The sequence below is a fragment of the Haliotis cracherodii genome, unplaced genomic scaffold (genome assembly GCF_022045235.1).
Source record: "Haliotis cracherodii isolate W230 unplaced genomic scaffold, xgHalCrac1.p SCAF_11, whole genome shotgun sequence".
Classification (NCBI taxonomy): domain Eukaryota; kingdom Metazoa; phylum Mollusca; class Gastropoda; order Lepetellida; family Haliotidae; genus Haliotis; species Haliotis cracherodii.
In genome coordinates this window covers 34,583,005-34,607,726 of record NW_027266266.1, presented here as the reverse complement: position 1 = coordinate 34,607,726, position 24,722 = coordinate 34,583,005, and the positions used below count along the sequence as shown (strand labels likewise).

The window sequence follows — 24,722 nt, the reverse complement described above, 5'->3', positions numbered from 1 at the left end:
GAAAGGGAAGGGTACATTCGTGACCACTGGCTCTTTTCCGTAACCCGCGAAAAGACGTATTAGCCTTTGCCTGGAATGACACGAATTGATCACGAATGGTCCGGAAACTGACTCGATCGTTCCCTTGATCAGACCTCTGCGCTAATTTTATCAAGTAGTAAGTCTTTTTTACTGTTGTTAGACTGGCCTTCGCCTTTGTGTAGTGTGCGGCAACCAACGGAGGCAGGGTCCCAGTCTCGTCATTCCGGGACAAGCCGACCCACGACTTTAATATTGTGCCCACCACAAACTCTTTTTCTGTTTCTGTTCACTTGTAATAATTGTTACAGTAACATTCGCTTAACGCTAGTTTACAAAGAATGAAACCTCTGTGATATAAGGTAGACACACTTTTATGGATAACAACTAATTTAATACTGTAAATATCTGTGAAAAATATTTAAATTGTTTGCTGAAAAATAATCTAACTTTAACATTTTTTTCTGTTCGTCATTAATTTCCAAAATGCATATTTCGAACCATGATAAAAAAATAAATAAACAGTGATCTTGCAGTGAAAAGGTATGTCATTTGTCTATTTCGACATTTAAGAATCGCGATTGTGATGCGTTTTTTAAATTAATATTAGGAATGATAGTATGTAAAACAAATATGTTTTCAGCTGTAATAAGCCCCAATACACGTACACGTTTGTCAATACACGATCCAATATAAATATCCAGTTATGTTATTTAAAACTATTAATATATAGCCATTACATTTAGTTTCCATAAACAAATTCTGTCAGCATTGATTGCTTTCTTTTAATGACATCATATAGCTACATTCTACGTTTAGAATTTTCAAAGTTCGAAATAACAGATTTGTCTCTTATGCCTTGCGTATGTGATTTTAGGTATAACAGCAGACAAGTTTTTGATCTATATTGAGGGGCGAGATGAATTGCCCATTACGATCACGTTCGACCTGTCATCCCACATTAACATGATAAAAGTATATAACAGCGATGAGACAAAACGGAATATTGTGCTCGGGAAACTTCAAGATCGTCTCCTAATTTAACTCAAGAGTTGATATCTGACAGTTTTATATTTATATAGATATTTTGATAGATGGTTTGGGTACACATTATCCCTAAACAATGCATGACTTTGGAATATCTACATTTTGTATTCCTGATATCTTAAAAACTCTTGGTGTTTGGCAAATCTGCATAGGTTGTGTTCAACACATGGAATCAACAATAGGCATTAAACTTTTATATAATGACTTTGAAGGAGATTTTAAACTGAAGAATTCATGTAGTCATATTACAACTTTAGTAAACGAGATGTTAATCAAGTTGACTAACCCAGCTTTCCGAGGCAAGGGAGTTAACTGACTTTAATATAGTCGTGGAAACAACTTTTAAAGTCAGTTACCTTTCTTGTTTTTGGAGTTGAAAAAAACCTACACACCCTTGTGGCATTTTAATGAAATATGGATAGCCCGAGAAAAATCAGGCTTTGTCTTTAATTTGGCTTTTATTATCTCAACAACTTCAGAAACATTGCCAATAGAGTGAACAATAATCACAATATTTATTATTAAAGGTAATATTACATTTGAATTTAAATTGTTTTGAAAATGATGGCTATTTCGTTCACTCAATAATATTTAACACCACTAAGTACATATCAAAATGGATATTAAGCTGAATTAAATTTGGAAAGCCAAATAGATTGTCAGAGATAAACTCGCTGTTTTGATCCGAATGTAAACAAAAACACGTATGTTGATTTTAATCTCTCACCGTGCATCTGTATTAACAATTACAATTCACACAACACAATGCAGTTATCTATGTACTTTGTATTGTCAAAATGATGATATATAGTTTTCACGGTTACAATTTGCTTTATCTACTCGGGGTTATTTATATCAAAGTATCTCCATCCTTACGCGCATTTTGATTGGGTTGTCGGATTTTCGCACATAACATTGCTCGGTGAGGAGACAAGTTCGCTTGCAGGTTACGCAGGGGGATAGGTGGTGAATGTCTGTAATGCTGTATGTGTTTTGCGCACGAAAATGCGCGGCTAAGAGACATGATCTCATTTCAAATTAAAGCCACAGAGTGCGTCTTTTGTCTTAGATGTATGTAGTCTTCGTCAAGGTAAACTATCGCCGCTACCCCGGCATATGGTACATATATGCCTTTTGGCGATCATATAAAAATGAAAGGGGGTCATGTATTATCTTTTAGAGTAACATCCTGCAAGAACATTCATGAAGCTATTTTAGGTCCGCTTCAGAGTCTATTGAAGACATGTGTGGTGGAGGTAACTGGAGCTTGGATGAGTCCACATTTAGTACCCGGGTACCCGACCCCCTATTACCTGCGCTACAAAATGTTCTATTGGGAGTTGTTTTACTTATGCCCTGGCAAAAAGTATTTTGATAGGGTACAAAACGATCTGATCATGCATACACAGAAGCTTTGTCTTTACTCAAACATATAAAGGAATGTGCGCGTTGTCAGAAAAAATGCGAACATTAGCGGCTTGTACTAGTTTACTCATACATTTTTATTGTTATTGTAATTAAACAATATATCACATGACTAACCACGGGTAGTCCTGTGGGTACCCTGGTCCTACTCAGGACCCACCCGACCGGAGTTACCCGTCCCAGCCCTAGAGGTAACAACCGCACTCACGCACGCACAGCATATAAAGCAATATATGTGTGATATCAGGCGCCTTATATATCAGGCGTTGTTGTCATGTAAGTGATGTGATGTGCGACACCTTTTATGTTTGTTTCACTCCCTCATCCCAAGTTAATATATGATATTGTGCTGATGCCACCCAGAGTGCGGTTTGGCACCGTGTTGATGCCTAGCATTAAGGTTTACTGTTTTATGTTGTTTAAATGCTTGAATAGGTGTCGTGTCTATCTGTATTGTTTTTTTTCGGAAATCCTTTGAACCAGCGTTTATTAGAGGCAGGTGTTGTTGTGTATTAAGTTATATTTTGCAACATTATTTTAAATGTACATCTTCTCTGGACGTTCTTAGTTACATAACCGGCTTAATCTAAGATTACATGAGGTTGAGAACAAAAGGCAGGGTTCGCTTCTGGAGCATAATGCGAAACTTTGTAAACACAACAGTAACTGTAAAGTGCTGAAAGTGCTATGTGCTATAATACTGGTATTGAGGCTTATTATCACCCCGGCATATACAAAGTCATCACCTGGTCTGTCTGTCTGTCCGTCCGTATTTCATTTCCGGAGCAGTACTTAAAAAACCGTTAAAGGTCTTCCATCCAAACTTGTGCATGTATTAACCAGGGGCTGAAGTAGTGCCTTGATATTGTATGGGCGTTTCCAAGGCAAAAAGTTTTTTGCTGTACAAAAAATGTAAAACTCCCGAGCATAAGCTGTCTGATATTAATTGTGAAACTTTGTACAAAATGTAGAAGTAGAAAATTGCTGAACTGGTATGTTTATTTTTTAAGATGCGTTTCCAAGGCCAAGCATTTGACTTCGTTGAAATGTAGACATATTGGGATTGTTTGTGGCACATAACGGGTTAATATTTTCCTTTTTACTTTGTATATACATTAAAGGCAACAGTACTGCAGAACTGGTGCCGTTTGCTAATCAGAACTTAAACACTTTCCGTTTATGGCAGGCTTGTGTCCTGAGACCCGTTCCTTATCTTAGCGATAAGGTGATGTAACTCCCATACTGATGGAAATGAATAAGGGATCACCTAGTTTTAGACATAGTAAAATGATATGCTTGTCAACTAAATACGCGTTGAAATGCACATAAACACATCCCAACATTCGATACTGACATGTGTTTACCTTGTATGTGCGCTATTTCAAATGTACTGACAGTAAAGCTTATTTCCCTATATTATGTTCCCTTATTCGTTTCATATATTTTGATATAGGCTCTAGGATCGTTTTGTTGAAGGGAGCACGGCCAGTGCTTAGCTTCCAAAACTTTCTTTTGTGACAACTGGGCTTAGGTTTGAACGTGATTAACTTATGTTTTAAAGTACACGTATAGCTTAACACGTTCAGTGTTGCTTTAACACCCTGGATGCCAGGGAGGGCATTTAACTTCGCCTTAACACCCCAACAGCTAAGACGGCCTATTGCATTGCAGTTGTATATCAAGGTCGAGTCATAACCTATTGACGAGTTACAGTGTAGTCAAAATGTGTTCAAAACATTTTTACAATAGTTATTATATTTCCTTGTCACACTTGTGAGCATCTATTGTACATCACGCATGCTCGAAAGGAAAACTCGCAGCATAGTTACCTTCCTGACGTTTTGTAGATTGCTTCAGAACTTTAATTAACCAATCAAACTTTGGATAATATTTGTATCTATAATACTGGTTATTGGACTCGCTGGGATACATGGTAATGTGAACTAACAGCTAGGGGAAATATAAATATCAATATGACAAATGATACATAAATATCAATAAATATATAGCATAAATAGCGAAAAATAATATTTGTTACCGCCGCACTCGAGCCTGTGGCACTTTGTTGGAAGCAAAGTAACTAATCACAATAATGTATATATATAACTCTTTTGGCGATATCTTGTCGACAATAACACAAATTATTGGTATCTGACAAATCTGTGGGTTACATAAAATGTTACTCCAATGAAGCATTCACTCAGTCGGTTGTCTCCCTTCTGAAACAAGCACTTCAAGCTCCTTCCGTGCGCATGACACCTTCGTCACAGTCTCGGTAGTATAGAGAGCTCCGCGAACGGACTATTGCTGTGAGGAGCTTGACGAGCACTTGTCATGCTTGTTGTCTCCCTTTATGAATGGTAAACTATTTTTAGTAACAAGTTAGCGTACCATAAAAGTGTGAATCCGGAAGTTGTGGACCAGAAATTTGATATGAACAACAAAGTAAGTTCCGGCTGGAGTCGCACCTTCAGCTGGAGTTGTTAGGGTAATGTCAGGTAGATCTACGGGAACATCTCGGACAAACGTGCTTAAATGTGAGCTTCAGGAATGTCTGTGCTGTTTTCCTTGTCAGAGTGAATGCGAGTTTGAAACGTTCGGCCAATATCAGGTAAGCCTAGAGCGATATACTGCACATCATACGAAAGACGTTTGAGACCATGATGCTATAGAGTATCAGATGTGTGTGTGTGTGTGTGTGTGTGTGTGTGTGTGTCAGTGGCGAGAGTGATGTCAATAGCGGAAGTGATGCACCACACAACACAACTGCCAACTGGGCCTGGCCCATATTGTCAGGAAAGCTCATGGTCCCTATTCAAATTTCAAGCTCATAGGTGTCATTATATGGTCTAGGCTAGTCCTTATGGTATGCATGTCTTCTTCCCATCCCCCAAACCTATCTACAAGCCACATGTGTTTTGTATGTTTTGTACTAAACTCTACTGAAAATGTTGCTTTGTACCATATTTGGGTAAGTAGACTCTAATGGTTTCGACACAGACTGATGAACATCACTTTGTTAAGTATAGAACTCTTGTACTTCTCCAGCTTCCTGTGGGTACTCCTGGTAATCCTGCATATCATGTTGGTGTTTCAGATAGGTGAGACTGAGCGTCCTCACCTTCCACTATCACGATGACGAGCACAACACCAACCAACAACATGACCAAGGTAGCATTGGATCAGATCAAGAAAAACCTGGCCAAGAGAACTTTCAGTGTAAAGTTTGATCTGCAGGACACAGATTACAAACCAATAGAGAACATTGGCATTGGAGCATATGGTGTTGTCTGCTCAGCCACTCACAGAAAAACTCAAGACAGAGTGGCCATCAAGAAGATTCCTCACGTGTTTGATGCACTGACAGTAACAAAGAGAACATATCGAGAGATCAAGATCCTGAAACACTTCAACCATGATAACATCATCAATATCAGGGAAATCCTGAAGCCAAAGCAGGAACTTTTCCAGGAGATATATGTAGTGTTTGACCTCATGGAAAGTGATCTGCATCGCATCATCTACACACAACAAGAACTGACCGAAGAACACATCCGCTACTTTCTCTACCAGATCCTGCGAGGGCTGAAGTACATCCACTCTGCCAATGTCATCCACAGGGATCTCAAGCCCAGCAACCTCCTCGTCAATGAAGACTGTCATGTCAGGATCGGAGACTTTGGTGAATAACGATTAGTATTTATACAGTATGTTGTGTTATAAGACGTATACCATGAAGTCTGGAGTATTCCAAGAAAACAAATATTCCTTTGGTAGAGATGCCTGCTGCTCATTCTACTGGTCCTTATTATTAAAGCCCCATCTGCGGTAGTAACTACCGCACTCTAGTGGGTGGAGCTTATACAAGTGATCTGACAGGTCAATATGACGTCATGATAACACATACATTTCATTGGTTAATGCGTAAACGGGTGACGTCATGTAAACACCCACCCACGTGGGGCGTTTGACAACAAGGACATAAGTTTTTAATGGTAATATAAATATCTACCAAACGATTCCAAGACTTTTCAACAAACGCGTACATCTTTCGTTTCAAAACCTACCGGCCATGTTGTCTTCACATCTTCGTAAAATGATACCGTGGAATGTCCACGATTTATCCAACACACAAATTATAGTTCTAGATCTCTGGACTAGAACAAAATACGTTTGTCGTGATGCATATGAGCAGTGTAAATGAAGAAACATAATATGTGTTGGGGCACCAATCGCTATCCTTTGGTGTACGGTATTTCTGCAGTTTACATTTACCATTTCTCACAATATATACGGCAATCGGTGACCACAAATGCATTGAATGTGTCACATGTACACATGACCATGTGCTTTGCTATTTATAGCGCAACCGTAAATAAGCTCCGCCCACTGTGATTGATGCAGACGCCAAACACGATCGATTCGATTTTTTTTGATAAAACTACAGAAAATCTATTGACATATATCTTGATATGGAGCCATTTGTTGTATCCATGGTTTGTCATTCAAGTTGATACGAAGTTTGACGGTCAATTGTGATCTGGTTCCCTTATGGTCTCCCGACACTCGGTTGTGTTTACATTGTCAGTCATTGTTCGAAAGTGAAACACCGCCACCTTGCGGGCTATTTATAGTCAGGGTCGGGCTTTAATTCCACCCTGAATTTAGAAAATACTTAATTTTGATTGGTCAATCAGTGGTATAAAATTTCAATAAACCCCTCTGACTGAAACAGATGATTTGATGGCCATATCACTGCAGAAGCTAATATTTTTGGAATAGAGCTTCTTTTACTGTCCTAATATCATGATAATAGACAAAAACACATTAAAAACAATGAAACATTATTTCTTCGTATGCACAAATTAAAGAGAAGCATCCCTTCAAAGACCCACCATTATGTTTGTAAGTCAGTGGAGACTCCCGGTCTGAACCGGTCATCAACCACCTATGCTTGTCTTTCGAGGCAATCTAATGGATTGGGTGGTGAGACTCGGTGGCATGGTTGACAGCTTGTCAGTGTACCCTGGCGGCGTGGATCGTTGCTTTGGCAATATTTTCAGTCTCTGTTTCTATGGTGATAGTTAAGACAGTTTCTTAGTTCTGCTCCAGGAATAACTCCTATCTTCCATATTACCATGATCGGGATTAGAACTAAACTCAGAAGCTTCTCTAGCCTGGGTAAAGATAAAATGCCATTGTAACGTTAAAACAATGGAGAAATTTGTACTAGCCCACAGGAATTTGTACTAGTCCTGGACTAACAGGCTAGTGTTAATTTCTAACCCTGCATGATTAGTATGTTCGATGTTGTTTCCCTGGAATCTTCAACAGTAGTAACCATGGTAACTATTTTATCAATCCTACTGTAGGCTGAACTATGTGCTCTTGTTTCATGTGGAGTGAACATGTTTATGTTCCTTCACTGAGTTATTAGACAGGTCTTGGAACTGTCGTTCCACATAGTAATAATGAATGACCAGTCCCTTATCACAAACCAGTTATTCAGAAATAAGAAGATATATACCCAATATTAAAAATGTTTATTTGTCTTTAGCTGTCTAAAATAGAGGGACGGTTGGGTAGCCAAGTAGTTAAAGCATTCACTCGTTCGAAGGGTACAAAGCCCATTTCTGGTGTCCCCTGCTGTGATATTGCTTAAGGCAGCATAAAACCATACTCACTCCCTCTAAAATATAGAAATGATGCATAGAGATGACGCACCTAAGTTCTCTTTGTTGATGTTTAAAATTTTTGGAGGTAGAGGCAAAATATTTGTGAGAACAAGCATCGTGAATGTGCATATTCATAAAAGCTGCCAGAAACACTTTTCTATATACATCATGTACACAGGGAAGTCTGACCTTCTGTACTAAAAGCCTTGCTAATATGTTACCTGTCAGCATTCTACCTGTGTAGTGAGTGTGCCTTCAATGTCCAGGCTGCAATCTGCATGTCCGCCATCATTGGTTATGGAGGTGATTATATCTCCATGTATAATGATAACCATTGATAACGTGAGTGAGTTTGGTTTTACGCCGCTTTTAGCAATATTCCAGCAATATCACAGCGGAGGACACCAGAAATGGGCTTCACACATTGTACCCATGTCGGGAATCGAACCCGGGTCTTCGGCGTGACAAGCAAACGCTTTAACCACTAGGCTACCCGACCACCCCCTATTGATAACAGTGTATTTATCATTATATGATGGAGATACAATACACTGTATACTTGAGGATTAATTAGGTCCACCAGGTCCTACACTTCCTACATTTCCAGCATTTAAGTCCTTTTTTTTATTATGTATTATTTGTTTTATTATGTTACCATGGTTCTATAGCACTTTCTTCATTATTATCATGTCTATTTAAAGAATTTGTTGTGAATGAAATCTGAAAGCATGGTCAGTGGCCTAAGATATTAACAAATCAGAACCCTGTTGACTCATTTGAAGTCACTGATGAAGAGGAAAAAAGTTCTCCCCTCGACCTGCTTCAACATTCATTGTTTATTTCCTCCCAGTGTTTGACAATAACGTCCCAAATTGTACCAATCTCCTACATTATTACACATCACATGTTAATCTCAGCTCACTGTCACACATGTTCATGCCACCTAAATGCATAGCTTTGAAAAGGGGAACATGGATATGTGTGCAATGTTGAATGTGATTAAGGGTACTGCTTATTGCCGCCTCCAGTGTGCTGCATCGGTAGTCGATGTGGTGGATGGCTGTGTTGATGCTGTCAGCTCGGGAGGAATGTTTTCCAGCTCCACAGCGTTGTTTGAGGACAAACATTGGCAATACCACTGCTGTTGGCAAACAGAATTTCAAGGTCAGCTGGCTGGCAATTCAAACACACAGCAATGATCTGCCATTCGAACACAATTTGCAACTCTAACATCCAATAGTTGTCATCTGAGGGAGGACGTAGGGGAGGTGTTGGTGTAGCACTGAGCAGGGCTAGCAGACAGACAGACAGCTAGGATATATACTCATCCTTTTGGAAGGGGTTCCAAAGTGTTCACTAGGATGGAAGTGATGGATGTGGAGGGGGCCCACAGTAAGTATGCACACATGATGTAATGAACAGATGTAGGAGTATGGCTGTGGTGTTTGGGATTACACATTGTATAGTCAGATCAGAGAGGCATCTGTGTAAAAGATCTGATTTTCATGGGATTGTGTAAACAGCTTTACGTACTCCTACTACCAATATATATATGTATGTAAAAATAATATTTATCGTGTATATGTACAAAGTTTTCACACTTGCAAAAAATAATGCTGTTACAAGTCTTGTAGAGCTATGAAAGCTTGATGGTTCTTACCTAATATGCCAGCTGTCAACAACACAAAACTCAAACCAAAAGTAGACCAACTCAAAGTATTAACAAAGTCTTTTGGAAAATCTAAATCTATATAATATTAAAGGTTATCTATTTTATCGTAGCCATCAAAGTATGGATAGAATAACTGACTTACACACTTTGTCTAATCTATTACATGCAAGACAAGGTGTGAAATACTGCTGTCTCACTGGCTGGTCCATATATTCAAACTTGGTGCGAGCCGGATGCTCGTTGAGGATTTTCATGGTGATGATATTCTCATTATTGGTGACTTGCTGACCCATAGACTACAATATGCTGCATGTGATTGCCAAACTTAACATGCTAATCCTGCACATGACAAATTGTGCATCACGAGTCGTGGATCTAAGACGTCACATGTGATGCATTCATGAGCATTGGTTCACACAACATACCAGTATGTTCATTTGAATTTGAGCATCGAACCAATCTAAAAACAAACAGTGTGATTTGTAAGTGTGAATGGTTTGTCTCCGTGCTATTACATGATTAGGAATTTAACTTTGCCAATGGCACTCTAATACAGGGAATTATTAACCCTGAAAAGTGTTGCAAGTTTATGAAATCATCCCTGCCGTGTCATGGCAGTCATGTGAGAACACTTCTGTAACCTTCTGCCTGTGTGTCTACAGTACTGAGCTGCACCTGTCATGTAAGGTATGCTTGTACATAAGGCTCGGTTGGATATTGCCATGTTTTAGAAAGAACCCTGCATCAATTTGTGCAGTCAACTGTATGTGAAGTGAGTTGAAAGATTAGCAAGAGTTGGTGTGTGGCTGTTATTTTTATTTATTTTTTATTTTGAACTGTTGGAGTCTTAAGGTGAATTTTATGTTTAATTTGGACTCCTAAATGAGTGCAAGACACATGGGAGTACTTAATAAAATGAACATGATGGTATTGTTGTCGGTTCATTCATGAACACAACATACACTACCCAATGACAATTAGGAATACTCCAAAGCCAAATAAGTCCCTAGAAATCTCCTGTAGACCACAGAGAACCCCTCTTTTCCGTCCCCACCCCTTGGTATGCCATCTCATTGAACTCTGGAAATGACAGATCTGCATCCAGAAATAATTGACCATGTTGAAAGGGGTGTCCAAGTGTGTGAAGAGTGACTTTGCATCGTGTTTCGTACTGCAGGTATGGCCCGAGGTATCTTCCAGACCCCCGACGAGCCGTGCTACTACATGACCCAGTACGTGGCTACCCGATGGTACCGCGCCCCGGAGATCCTGCTGTCCCTCGTGGAGTATGGGACTGCTGTTGACATGTGGTCTGTTGGGTGTATCTTCGCAGAGATGCTGGGCAGAAAGCATTTGTTTCCAGGTTAGTTGAGCCATGTCACAGTAGTCTATGAACCTGTTTGACATAATGAATGAAATTTCAAGCATGTATATATTTGTGTCGTATTGACACTGAGAAAAGTAACATATTGGGAAATGTTCACTGCAGATTATTTTTACCAGTGATGGCCACGATGTATAGAGCTGGGCCTAGATTTTCGAAACGATCCCAGCTAAGATAAATCTTAACAACTTACGTTCAAAGATAAGATATCTTAAGGTTAAGATAAGATAGATCTACCTATCGTAACTCTGACAAAGAACTCATTTGTGTTAGAGATTGAAAAAGCAGGGTGTTTCCCAATGACGTCACTGGGATTTCCCAGCTGCTGACAATAATAACAACATATATAAGTGACAGGGAATTCATGATCACATCGTCAGGTCACATTGTTTAACATGCACATATTTGAGTGAAATTCTGTACAATCCTACATGTAGACGTTTTGTTCTTATGATAAATGATGCCATGACTACCCGAACACAAATAGCATTCGTGTGCCATGCAATAGCATTTTGCAAAACCAATAAATAGATACTTCACTATTTCCCCTTCAAATGGTTCTCTCGTGAGCGCGCAGAACTGTATGATATAAACATAGCGTGTACAAAGTCAAGGATGAAAGTAAGGGACGTTATTCCAAATGACAATGACGAGACCTTTGATCGAACTGCATATGCGTTCAGCATTTAACATGTGTGTTCAAGTCTGATGTTAAGTGATGTATACTGTATATTTTTGTGTTTATGTCAAAAGTCAAGTTTATATTAGTGTTAACACCAACATTATACATGGAAACACTCAAAAAAACTTGTTCAGGAAGCAGCGCACCCACAAGCAAGTTTGTTATGTTTGTTTTGTTATTTATGTATCCAATATATTTCACGAATTAACCAAGGACTTAAATACAATATCAAGCTGTTAGTATTTAGATGATGAAATATTTTTTTTTATCTATCTAGATCCATAATTATTTTCAAAATGTAAAAGTGACACTAATTTTCGTTCGCAAAGAGAGATAATTTAGGAATTGTCAAGTTATGTTGTCTCATGGAACACGACACAAGTTAACCTGAACATACCTATAATGTAGTCATTTTTTATCCTTTTAAATTAAGTAGAGCTAAACAACAGATTTGTCAGGAAGATGTATGCTTAAATATTAAAAAGACCAAAATATTTTAAAACCGGTTTATTGAATGCAAAGATTATTATTTTGAAAATGTGTACTTTATATTGATCAGTAAATTTCATTCAATAAACTTTTTTTCTGCGAACAAATATTGGAAAGTGAATTTTGGACAATGCGCAAACAATGCTACATTTTGACGAGAACTGGAACGATCATGGGAACCCATTTTTTATTTGAGTTTTTCGATACGAAAATCTGTGCTTAACTTTTGCTGTCAAAATTTCATTGAAATAGTTATCTAATGGAATACATCTATATGCCGTTAATCAGCTGTTTTTAGAGAATGCAATTGTTCAACAGACAGTTTTAATCATTTTTTTGTCAAATATTAGTCATTCAAGAGGATATAGATAACATAGGTATTGAATTTAAAATGAAAAAAAATTCAATTACTTTTGCAAGAATAATATTAAATATTGCATACAAATATTTGATCACATGTATTTCCTTGTGAAGTCAATAAATACTACACTGTATAGTGAAAATTCAATTATGAAAACCACCCGTCCCACACGATTTTCAATAAAAAATCTTATGTGAAACCTTTATGGGTTTTTTAACATTTGTAGATTGATTTAACTTCATAAAATGCAAAAATAAAGACATTAGCATTGACACAAATGCGATCCAGAAAATATAATAGCGAAACTCTGCGCTTTATGAAAACTGTAACATTGAGCAAGGTATTCCGGGCGAATACAAAGGGAAACCACTCTCAACTAGAGTTTGAACTAAGATTAGCACCCCCTGAGTTATCAATAAGGTCACGGTCATTACTGTTCCCTTCCGACACCTTCCGTTTTTATCCTTCCCAAATTATCAAAAAGGTACGTTGTTTCACATTTCTTCAGCTTGGAATCGGATAGAAATATATTGTAAGCTATCGACTCCATAGTTATGTGGATCGCTGTCACGATTAAGAACATTTTTGATGTGAAATCCTTGATGCATTCCTCGTGTTTTCGAAGTGTCAATTTGAATCACTCAGTTTTACAAAATGAAATGTCAATGTTTGAACGTAAAGAAGACTAATTGTTTGGCAAAATATCTATGGAAAAGTATGCCGCCATCTTGGATGAAGATAGAATAAATTTACGACAGGTATGGGGCTATCTTAGATTTACGACAAACTTAAGATATCTCAGGGCTACGATAGTTTCAAAAATATGCTACGATAGCCTACGATTTCCTTACGAATACTTTACGATAATTTTAGGGCTACGATCGTTTCGAAAATCTAGGCCCTACGGGATAGGTGCTCCATGGTGTCATGCAGTTTACACATCATGATAGCTATATGCACATATAAACTAAATGCAGTCAAGGGGCAGTTTCCCTATTTACAAATACCACTACTTTTATACATGGCATTCTGTGCTATATGTTCCTGTGTGTGTATTCTATACATGGCAAGCGATAGTGATGGTTCCTGTGTTTTATTCTATACATGGCAAGCGATAGTGATGGTTCCTGTGTTTTATTGTATACATGACATGCTATAGTGATGGTTCCTGTGTTTTATTCTATACATGGCAAGCGATAGTGATGGTTCCTGTGTTTTATTGTATACATGACATGCTATAGTGATGGTTCCTGTGTTTTATTGTATACATGACATGCTATTGTGATGGTTCCTGTTTTTTATTGTATACATGACATGCTATAGTGATGGTTCCTGTGTTTTATTGTATACATGACATGCTATAGTGATGGTTCCTATGTTTTATTGTATACATGACATGCTATAGTGATGGTTCCTGTGTTTTATTGTATACATGACATGCTATAGTGATGGTTCCTGTGTTTTATTGTATACATGACATGCTATAGTGATGGTTCCTGTGTTTTATTGTATACATGACATGCTATAGTGATGGTTCCTGTGTTTTATTGTATACATGACATGCTATAGTGATGGTTCCTGTGTTTTATTGTATATATGGCATGCTGTGTGTTGCAGGGAAGGACTATATCTCCCAGATCAAGCTGATTGTGGGCGTGCTGGGCTCCCCTACTGAGGCAGTCCTCAAGAACTGTGAGAATGACCTCATTAAGAGAATCTTGAAAGGTATGGCCACTGAGGACAAATACCCTGATGAATGGGTGTTAGTATGTTATGGGAGGAAGCAGAGTGGCCCAGTGACTCCACGATGTAGGGCTGTGTGGAGTTGCATGCCAACATACTTTGATCATGGGATTGAATTCCAGACTTTTCTTGATAAATATAAATGTCTAAGACCCCAAACATGGTAACATTCTTGAAATATTGTTTAAATCATCATTAGACCAAACTCTCTCACTGCCAGTGGTTGATCTTTGGTATTAGATTCTTTTCAAACTTGGTGAACACTTTTTATACCTATAGGAGAGTTGTGGTGCGAAGTTTGATTTCAATATTTGAATTTTCTGAAAGTATACAGCTTTTGTTCATATTTTTACTTAGAATCTTCTTACTGAAATATTTAGGTGACCTATAACTTAAAAAACTACTGCATGGTTTCTTTTCAAATATTGGAAACAGTTTTCATACTAATAGAGGAGATTTAGTACAAAGTTTAATTTTGATATATATATTTTCTGAAAATAGTATTTTATTTCATGTTTTAAACTTAGAAATATTTTGGAGTCAAAGTGATGGGTCTTAGTGAACCCTGCTCACTTTTTGCCTTGTTTACAGTGTTTTTTCTGTCCAAACCTTGGTAGAAATCTAAAACAACGTTGGACCCTTGAAGCTGGAGAAGGGGAAATCAATTTGGGTCCTTTCAGAAACCAATATGGAAACAAGTATTTGTATCCGTCATTAAAGGATACACACATTGATCATGTTGACTGAGCTGGAAACTCAGATGTGGGAATTAGCATTTTACAGAGTTATGCCCCTTGCATTATGTTTCATGGACACGGTGCACTTCCCCCACAAATGGCACGTACGTACAGAGTTTCTAGGTATGGATACAAGGTTGACCTTTTGCATACATCTGTGAGGGAAATAGATCATGATATATGTTGATCAAGTTTTGAAAACCATCATCGAAAATTTATATTTCACAGAATTATGGCCCTTGTATTGTCTTTTGAACATGGTGCAGTTATTCTCACTTTTGGGGTTTTCATGCATTTGCTCATATGAGGGAAGAGTTCATTTAGAAATATAACATAACCATGTTATATAACAAAAAACTTTGAATACACATCAGCAGTCAGTGCCAAACCTTTCAAAAAGTCAAAAAGCCCAGAAACGTCTCTTGACATTATTTTCAGTAGATCTTAAATTAGGGGAGGTTATTTTCCTGGTGCATAACCTTTAATTACATCTCCATGAATGTTTGCAAATTTATTTATTTATTTATTTATTTACTTACTTACTTACTTACTTACTTACTTACTTACTTACTTACTTACTTACTTACTTACTTACTTACTTACTTACTTACTTACTTACTTACTTACTTACTTACTTACTTACTTACTTACTTACTCTAGCGGTCGAGCGTCCGCCCGGAGAGCAGAAGGTCCAAGGTTTAATCCCTGGCCACGTCATACCAAAAGACGTTAAAAGATGGTACTTGTTGTTACCCTGTCTGGTGCTCCGCATTAAGGGGCTAAATCAAGGACTGGTCGGCTTGGAGTCTGTATACTTTGTCTGAGTAGGGTTTTCATGGTAACCTGAGGCATGGTATTTCAGTGGGCTAGCACTAGAAATCAGCATCAGTACAAGCAGCCACACACATGAATGTCGCTTTGTGCATGAACGTCGCCATAAAAGTGCAATAATCTTGGACGCAACAGTAAACCCCATTTCACGTCACCTCACCTCACTTTCATATTTATTTATTTAGCCCTAAAAGTAGGGTTGATTGGATGCAGTAAGATAATTTGATAGACATTTCTGTGAAATGTAACAGACTACTTCTCACTGTATGAGCCTGTGTCAGACAGGGGGTGGCTTGGGGATACTCATGGTAACAAAAACAACAACCTTTCAACCAGAATGTATTTTTTTTCAACATTCCAGATTTCTAGTGCAGACGTTTCCATAAACCAAGTAATTCAATCTAAATTGCCTCATGAATTTCCCCTTAAATTGAAGGGGTAATAATGACCCCGATAGTCCCCAGCAATAGGTGACTGATGCAGTATCACCTGTTAAGCCTGTTTCTGCATATGTGTTGTAGCTCTGGGTCACAGGCAGGCAGTGCCGTGGAAGACGCTGTTCCCCAAGGCCAGCAAGAAGGCAATTGACCTGCTAAGCAAGATGCTAACAATCAATCCAGCTGAACGAATGACTGTAGAGAAAGCTCTGGAGCACCACTACCTGTCAAAGTACCATGACCCAGACGATGAGCCCATTTGTGTGCCAACATTTAACTTTGACTTTGAGAAGAAGGTAAGTTTATTCAGAAGTAAAGATTAAGATATTTGTATCATCATATTCAAATATTTTTGCTATTGCCATTAAATGTCTTTAATGTACCTCTTTAGCATGTTTGATCAGTCAGGAATCTCTGAATGTTCTGTTTGTTTGGTTTAGGACATGAGTAAGGATGACTTGAAGGAGGTGATATACAAGGAGATCATGGACTTCCATCAGCCAAAAACACCCACTCTCAGTTTCAATGCTGTGCTGAGACCGGCACCTAAGCCAGAGTCCCCACAAGAGCCAGAAGTTGTCAAGGGGGACTCTGAACATCTTGATGACCTTTTGAAGGCCCTGCAGCAACAGCAACAGCAGCAGCAGACTAAAGCAGGCAAACACGATGACATGAAGGCAGAAGCCACACACACAGTCAAACAGGAAGACAAGGTGTTCAAGAAGCCAATGCCACAAAGAAGCTCCATTGTTACTGTGGACACAAATGCCCTGGTACCACCACACTCTGTGGACATTGAGATGCTCAGTGCCAAGTCCACAGACGGCAAACAGGAGATGGACATCATGCCTGTGATTAAAGCAGAGGTGAAGGGGGAAGACGGTAAGCAGCAGCCACAGACAAAACAGCAGCATGTGGAAATCAAGACAATCTCATCTGACACAAAGGCCTTAGTGAAGCAGGCCCTGCTGAATGCCAGCCAAAGGAGACAGAGAACAGGTCAGTGTTGGAGGAGGAGGATGCCTTGCTATTGCTTCATCATCTGAAATATTCATTATTCTAAATGTCACTACCTACCTCATTTGACATATTCATTTGGCACAACTTGATCGAAATGTTTTAGAACGTTTCTGGTTGACATACCAGGATAGAAAGAGATGTGATATTGTCCCTTCTCTTTACAAGTGCATCCAATGTTATTTATTGAGATGACAGAGCCTGAACCATATGATCACTGTCTTCATCTTATGTGTATCCCAGACTCCACCAGTGAGGACACGGAGGGGAAGCGCGTGGTGACTGCTGCTCAGCGGCAGAAGGAAAGAGAAGATAAACGGAAGAAGAAGAGAGTGAGAGCAAATGAGAGAGTTAGAAGACAGAAGGAAAAACAAAGTAAGTAATCTTCTGTAAGTTGATTTGCAATCCATTTGACTAAAATAAAACAGCATATAGTAAACTCGGGTTATAAAATTCATTTTGGGCCAGCAATATTTACTGTCACTACTTGTCCGTAGGTAAGTGGATAATTTGGAGGTCAACAAATCTGTATTGAATTTCGTTCTCTTATTAAGCTATCTGGTCAAAAAAGGTGTTCAGCGTATCTATCTGGCTTGATGATTTGCATCTGTTTCATTAAATGTATTCAAGGTTTCATTCAATATTGTTTTATGCAGTACAATACTTTGGACGAAATCATGTTGAACTGATTGGTAAATTGCACCAACCCACCATTAATTACAGCAACAGCAGTGACATGTTGAAGGGTGTAAAAGAATGTCGTAGAATTAGAGAATGGATACATATGTCATATATGTCATACTTTGACATAATCATGATAATATGTCATGTTGTAAATTTACTATTGGATACCAGTATGTTGTTTCTGCGATTGAAATGGCATAACTGTGGGATGCTGATCACTGATTGGTTGAATTCAATTGGTGATTCAGTAAACCATATATGACAAATTAACTGGTTATACTGTAAATCGTAAAATTAACGCGAACGTGAATTAACTGCGAGTGGTCTTTGCTCGCATTATTAAACATCGCATTTATATCAACAATAAGACATTTTGGACAGCAGAAATGCCAACTTAGACATACGTTGAAAACAAACAACTATGTATTCCACATCACTGTTTAATGAGCAGCACTTGTAACAAGTATATAACCAATGTTATTCAAACACTAATTACATCCTGTGAATTGTCACTGCATGGGTCAAGACAAAAATAGCTTCAGATATGTTCTTTCTATCATTGCATCAAAATTCTTTTCTTAATTAGTGCGATGTGACATAAAACCTTAACTCACTCACTTAATTAGCGGCAGATGACGCTGGAGAATTGTTGTAATTATGATTTAATTCCGCTCAAAATTACTTCTGTCCCAGTAAAATTACCAGGATTAAATACAAAAGGTTGCCGTGAAAATGTTCCAACCTGCAGTGAAAAGTTCTGGTTGACACAAAAAAAGTTTGTGTGTTTATGAGCGATGTTCCTGTAAAAGGTTGATGTGCAACATGATTAAAAGTTTGAAAAATGAAAATAAGATTGTGATGTTTGAAAAAAATAAACATAATCTAAAACAAAAACAAAAGAATTAAAAGAATAAAGGAAAGTCTGAAGCAAATACCGGTAGTTAATTAGTTAGGGAAATGTGAAAACATGTAATTAAGACAGAAATGGATAGAATACAGTATCGAAACCGGAAGTATTGCTGCACGAGAATTCCATGAAATCTGAATTTGTTATTTTTTTAAAAATGCTTACGAAATTGTCAAATAGGAATTTTCACACTCACAGCATTTGTGCATTGCAAGTATTTGTTGAATGTTTCATATATCCTTCTCCCCCCAAAACAGAACAAAACCATGGCAGTTTCACGAGATACAGCTTATGTGTGTGAACATTCCTTTGAGATGTGAACACATTGTAGTGTGAAAGGAACCGACACTTGACGTGATATGTACCTCCAAAGGAACAAATGTTGGTAGTAACTTATTTACCCATGGAACCGACACTTGACATGACATGTACCTCCAAAGCAACAAATGTTGGTAGTAACTTATTTACCCATGGAACCAACACTTGTTTACAGTTCATACAGCTAATTTCTATTTCAGGCATATTTTATGAGACAATGATTGAAGATAATCTCTGTCTATAAAAAAAATGTCTAGCATAACTGGAAATATAATTGGAATTTGAAATCATACTATCTAGTAATCTTTTATCTAAAATTTCACATTTCATTCATTATGTGAGGGATGTTAGAATATTGTGATGATACACATAGATGCTATCTGCAGCCCTGAAGGCCAAGCAGCTGCAGTGACTGATAAGTGATAATGAAGGTCTATGATCATCTGAAAGCCATAGTAATGCCACCATTTCACTATGACCACGAATATCCCGAATCACCCCGAATAAGAAAATTTTCATGTTCGTAGATAAATCTCAATCATTTCTTGAGGTCATAAAATGAATCTTATTTGATTCCCAAAAATTCTAACACTTCATGGGAGTTTGTTGAATCGGCGAAAAAGTTTTTGTTTGTCAATAACTTTCGTGGAAGGGTCCCCTAAATGCAATTTCGTGGCTGTATCGTAATCCATTCGTAATTTATTCTTATGTTCCATAACAACTTCGTAATCGGTTCTTTTGGCTATTCTTAGTGATTTGTGGCAACCCGAAAACATCCTGAAACAAATCATGTAAGAATTAAGTAAGAACAACAATCGGCATATTCGTAACTTAGGCGTAGGTGATTCTAACAATTTGTGATTGATCCGTTCGAAAGTTTCTGATTTGGGGTGATTCGGGGTATTTTATGGTCATAGTGAAAGGGGGGCATAACTCTCACTGGCCACTCATCACATCACGTTTTGGGCAACTGGAAACTCAAGTGGGTTTATCTTACTCATTTGTTCTTGGCAGGTTGACATGATTGATCCCCTGAGTAAAACGTGCCACAGCATGTTATTATATATATAATGATTTGATTTGGCCATTTAATGAGAGGTGCACTTGCTAATACCTTCACATTTCAACAGATCAGAATGTGCTATCGAACGAAGACAAGGAACTTCTGAAGAGATGGGCGTGTATGCAGAAGATTGCTCCAGCCACTGGAGTTCCAGCCGGTCAACTGGGTGGGCCCCAGGTCAACAACCCCACAGTCACTCACAGTCTGGCCATCAGCCTCCAGGGTAACAGCCTGACACTGACACCCATGACCCAGCAGCCTCTGCAGCCAGCTCACCTACAGACACTACAGGTGCAGCCTGCCCTACCAACCAGCCAGGTGCAGGCTGTGCAGCCAGCTCACCTACAGACACTACAGGTGCAGCCTGCCCTACCAACAAGCCAGGTGCAGGCTGTGCAGCCAGCTCACCTACAGACACTACAAGTGCAGCCTGCCCTACCAACCAGCCAGGTGCAAATTCAGACGGTTCAGCTGCAAGGGGGGCAGGTTCCCACCCTGCAGATCCAGGGACACCAGGGGGCCCAGACTGTACAGATACAAGAGCCTGTGTCAGTACCCACTGTAGCCACAAGCACAGTGCCTTCCCATCAGCCTGCAGTCATCTCAAGCACAGAAGGCAAGTCTCAGCTGCATGCTGGAACACCAAGCCACACACAGAGTGGCGAGAGTGTACATCCAGTCAACACACAGTCACCACCTTCTCAGCATATCCACCAGACGTTGCCTCCAGGCTCGATATCACTACAGCAAGACACACAGACCATGTCCCTACCCGCAGCCCCGCTAGACAACACGCAGTTGCAGGTGGACATCAACCACATGCATTCCTTACTGACAGCAGCAGACACTAGCACATCCACTGGATGCATGTTTCAGTCAACAGAAGCTCCCCCTACAGGATTCTCAGTGCCAAATGTGAATGTCAGCAATCAAACCACTCTACCCTCCCAAGTACAGCAGTTTATCAATCCTGTTGCATCCCATACTGTCATGCAGAAAGGTGTGGTCGATACTCCATGCCTCAACCACAATAATACTACAAATGGCCAGTACTGTCATAGCAACACAACAGTGCCAGTATCAACTCTCAACTCCAATGTTTCTCAGTCAAGTGATACAGTGACCAGTCCTGGATTCTCCACCATCACTTTAGATGGGCTCGACTTTTTCAACAACATGGGACTTCAAAGTGATACCCAGCAGACACCAACAGTTGAGACAACTCTTGACTTCCAGCCATACCCAGACCAGCTCCCAGAATCTCGAACATCCCCACCAAAGAGACGCAGCCTGGACACTGGATATCAGTCCAGTCCCACATTTCCAGTGGAGGGCGTTGCTATGGTGCATTCTAATAGTGCACCACATTTCACACAAATGAGTTCAAGCAGTGGCTCACCTGAACATACTCCTTATGTCGGTCAACCCACTTTTACCAATCAATCAGTTCCATTCTCCAATTACCTGAATGAACAAAGTGGTACCAATCCAAGTTTCTCTGGGAAAGAAGTTGCTGTTCATCTCCTTGGCAAGACCAGCCCTGACCAGGCCAGTGGCTTGAGCAGCAGGAACACCTCTGCCCTGAAGATCAAGTGCAACTCCCCACCTCAGGCACATGCCCAGCCAGACCTGATTGCCTTGCTCAGTAAACAGCTGTCCAAATCTCAAGTGGAAGACATCTTCCCACCCTCGCTGTCACTCACCCCTAAAGGAACTGGGGGTGGATATGGAGTGGGGGCTGACCTGGATGCACTCATGGTTGATGCAGAGAGGTAAGACGCATGACGAAAAAGTGAAAATACATGCAATCAGCATTCCTTTATCACAGTATTCTATTTTAAGAAGTTAGTGTCTAGGTCACATAACATTTGTTTGGTTCATATAAACAGTATTGCTGAGGTAATATGATCAGTTGAAATTTCCTGTTTCAGTGCACGTTTGGAGCAAAGCCCCTTGTCCTCCTCCCTCCTTGCTGACTGGATGGACCTTCGGGGGAACATCTCCCAGGCGGACCTGGAGGCCCTAGAACATGAACTGGGACTTCCATCCCCCATGGCAGTGTCGTACAGTGATGTCAGTCTCAATCACTCTGAGCACAGGTTCTAGGTGCAACCATGCTACTCATAATACACATGTGAGGAAATCCGTGGACAGATGGTGGATGCTCTGGAGGAAATGGTTGTGATAGATACAAACACAGCATGTTGTATTGAAGATGCAGAAGAGGACCAGACATTCAGAACAAGCTTTCTGTTCCTTTGCCGAATCTGTCTCCCTCTGATGACAACGATGGCTTCACTGAAAACTGTTTTTTCTCACAAACAAGTCTGCAAGTTTCCAAGTCATTCTGCCATTGCAACTGCATTTCAATCTTTGGACTCAGGTGGTATGACAGATTCCAACTGGGGTGTCCTGTTGTTTGTAGACTTGATACACACACAGTGAGACTGGCGGTGTGGAGGACCAGGGTGTTCAAAACATTGTACATAGGTGGAGTAGCCCATACTCCATTAGCTTCCCTCATTGGGAAGACAGTGATTGAGCTGCATCACACAAGGTATTGTTTAGATGTATCTACAAGGTGTTATACTGTCACCCCTGCAAGTGTATATCTTCAATAAAGTGTCATGTAATAACTCCTCTGGTAGTTTCTTGTTGTATTGGCACAATGACCTGATGTGTCAGATACAATGATCTGATGTGTCAGACCCACTGACCTGATGTGTCAGACCCATTGACCTGATGCATGAGACCCATTGACCTGATGCATGGGACCCATTGACCTGATGTGTCAGACACATTAACCTGATTCATGAGACCCATTGACCTGATGTGTCAGACACATTAACCTGATGTGTCAGACCCATTGACCTGATGTGTCAGACCCATTGACCTGATGCATGGGACCCATTGACCTGATGTGTCAGACACATTAACCTGATACATGGGACCCATTGACCTGATGTGTCAGACCCATTGACCTGATGTGTCAGACCCATTGACCTGATGTGTCAGACACATTAACCTGATGTGTCAGATCCATTGACCTGATGTGTCAGACACATTGACCTGATGTGTCAGACCCATTGACCTGATGTGTCAGACCCATTGACCTGATGCATGAGACACATTGACCTGACGTGTGAGACCCATTGACCTGATGCATGAGACCCATTGACCTGATGCGTGAGACCCATTGACCTGATACATGAGACCCATTGACCTGATGCATGGGACCCATTGACCTGATGTGTCAGACAAATTGACCTGATACATGAGACACATTGACCTGATGTGTCAGACCCATTGACCTGATGTGTCAGACACATTGACCTGATACATGAGACACATTGACCTGATGTGTCAGACACATTGACCTGAAGTATCAGACCCAGTGGGGCTAAAGTAGCTGATGGCCTTTGAGGTCAGTGTACATGTCTCCCGATCATTCATGTCTCTGACGTTCTCTATGGAAGAAAAGGTCAGGACCTCCTGGCTGGCCTTTGGATTCTGGTGTTGTTTTGCTGCTGGAGGTAGTTTCTTGTGAGCACGAGCGTTTTCGTGTTGATGCATGGACAAACAAGGGGTGCAAACGCTGAACATAAAACGCAATCATGTTCTTACCCTAGTACTCTCTAGTGATCCTTATACTGTTTGTTGTTTAACACGGCACTCAGCAATATTCCAGGTATATGACGACGGTCTGTAAATAATCGAATCTGGACCAGACAATCCAGTGATTGACATCATGAGCATCGATCTACGCAATTAGGATATGATGACATGCATCAACCAAATCAGTGAGCCTGTCCACCAGATCTTGTTACCTCTTACGACAAGCATAGTTGCCTTTTACGGCAAGCATGGGTTGCTGAAGGCCTATTCAACCCCGGATCTTCACAGACGGACCCTTATACTGACAATATGCAGTGGCGTTATGGCAGTCATAGTGATCCCCATATCATTACAGACCTACTCCCCAAATCTGTCATGTTGCCACAGGTTGAGGTTCATATGACTTCGTTAGGGCTAGGGCGCCTATCCAGAAAGTCCACCATGAATCTGACTGCCTCCGTGGTCTAGTGGTAGAGCGTCCGCCCAGAGTGTGGAAGGTCTGGGGTTCGATCCCCGTCATACCATAAGACGTTAAAATATGGTACTTGTTGTTACCCTGTCTGGCGCTCCGCATTAAGGGGCTAAAACAAGGACTGGTCGGCTCGAGTCAGTATACT

General features: G+C 39.8%; 1 protein-coding gene across 6 annotated transcripts; it reads left to right on the top strand.

The window, feature by feature from the left end:
* The first annotated feature begins 123 nt into the window (after window positions 1–123).
* LOC139456423 (mitogen-activated protein kinase 7-like) lies at window positions 124–23,108 on the top strand. 6 transcript variants are annotated; one of them, XM_071238128.1, is made up of 9 exons: window positions 124–157; window positions 5,588–6,172; window positions 11,015–11,200; window positions 14,371–14,478; window positions 16,586–16,797; window positions 16,942–17,500; window positions 17,762–17,893; window positions 20,558–22,262; window positions 22,422–23,108. In XM_071238128.1, exons 2-9 carry the CDS (start codon window positions 5,626–5,628, stop codon window positions 22,594–22,596), a joined length of 3,624 nt encoding a protein of 1,207 aa, XP_071094229.1. In that variant the 5' UTR covers window positions 124–157; window positions 5,588–5,625; the 3' UTR covers window positions 22,597–23,108. The 6 variants fall into 6 exon arrangements, with proteins under 6 accessions (XP_071094229.1, XP_071094227.1, XP_071094226.1 ...); XM_071238126.1 differs by lacking the exon at window positions 124–157 and adding an exon at window positions 4,766–4,850; XM_071238125.1 differs by lacking the exon at window positions 124–157 and adding an exon at window positions 4,883–4,935.
* The last annotated feature ends 1,614 nt before the right edge of the window (window positions 23,109–24,722 follow it).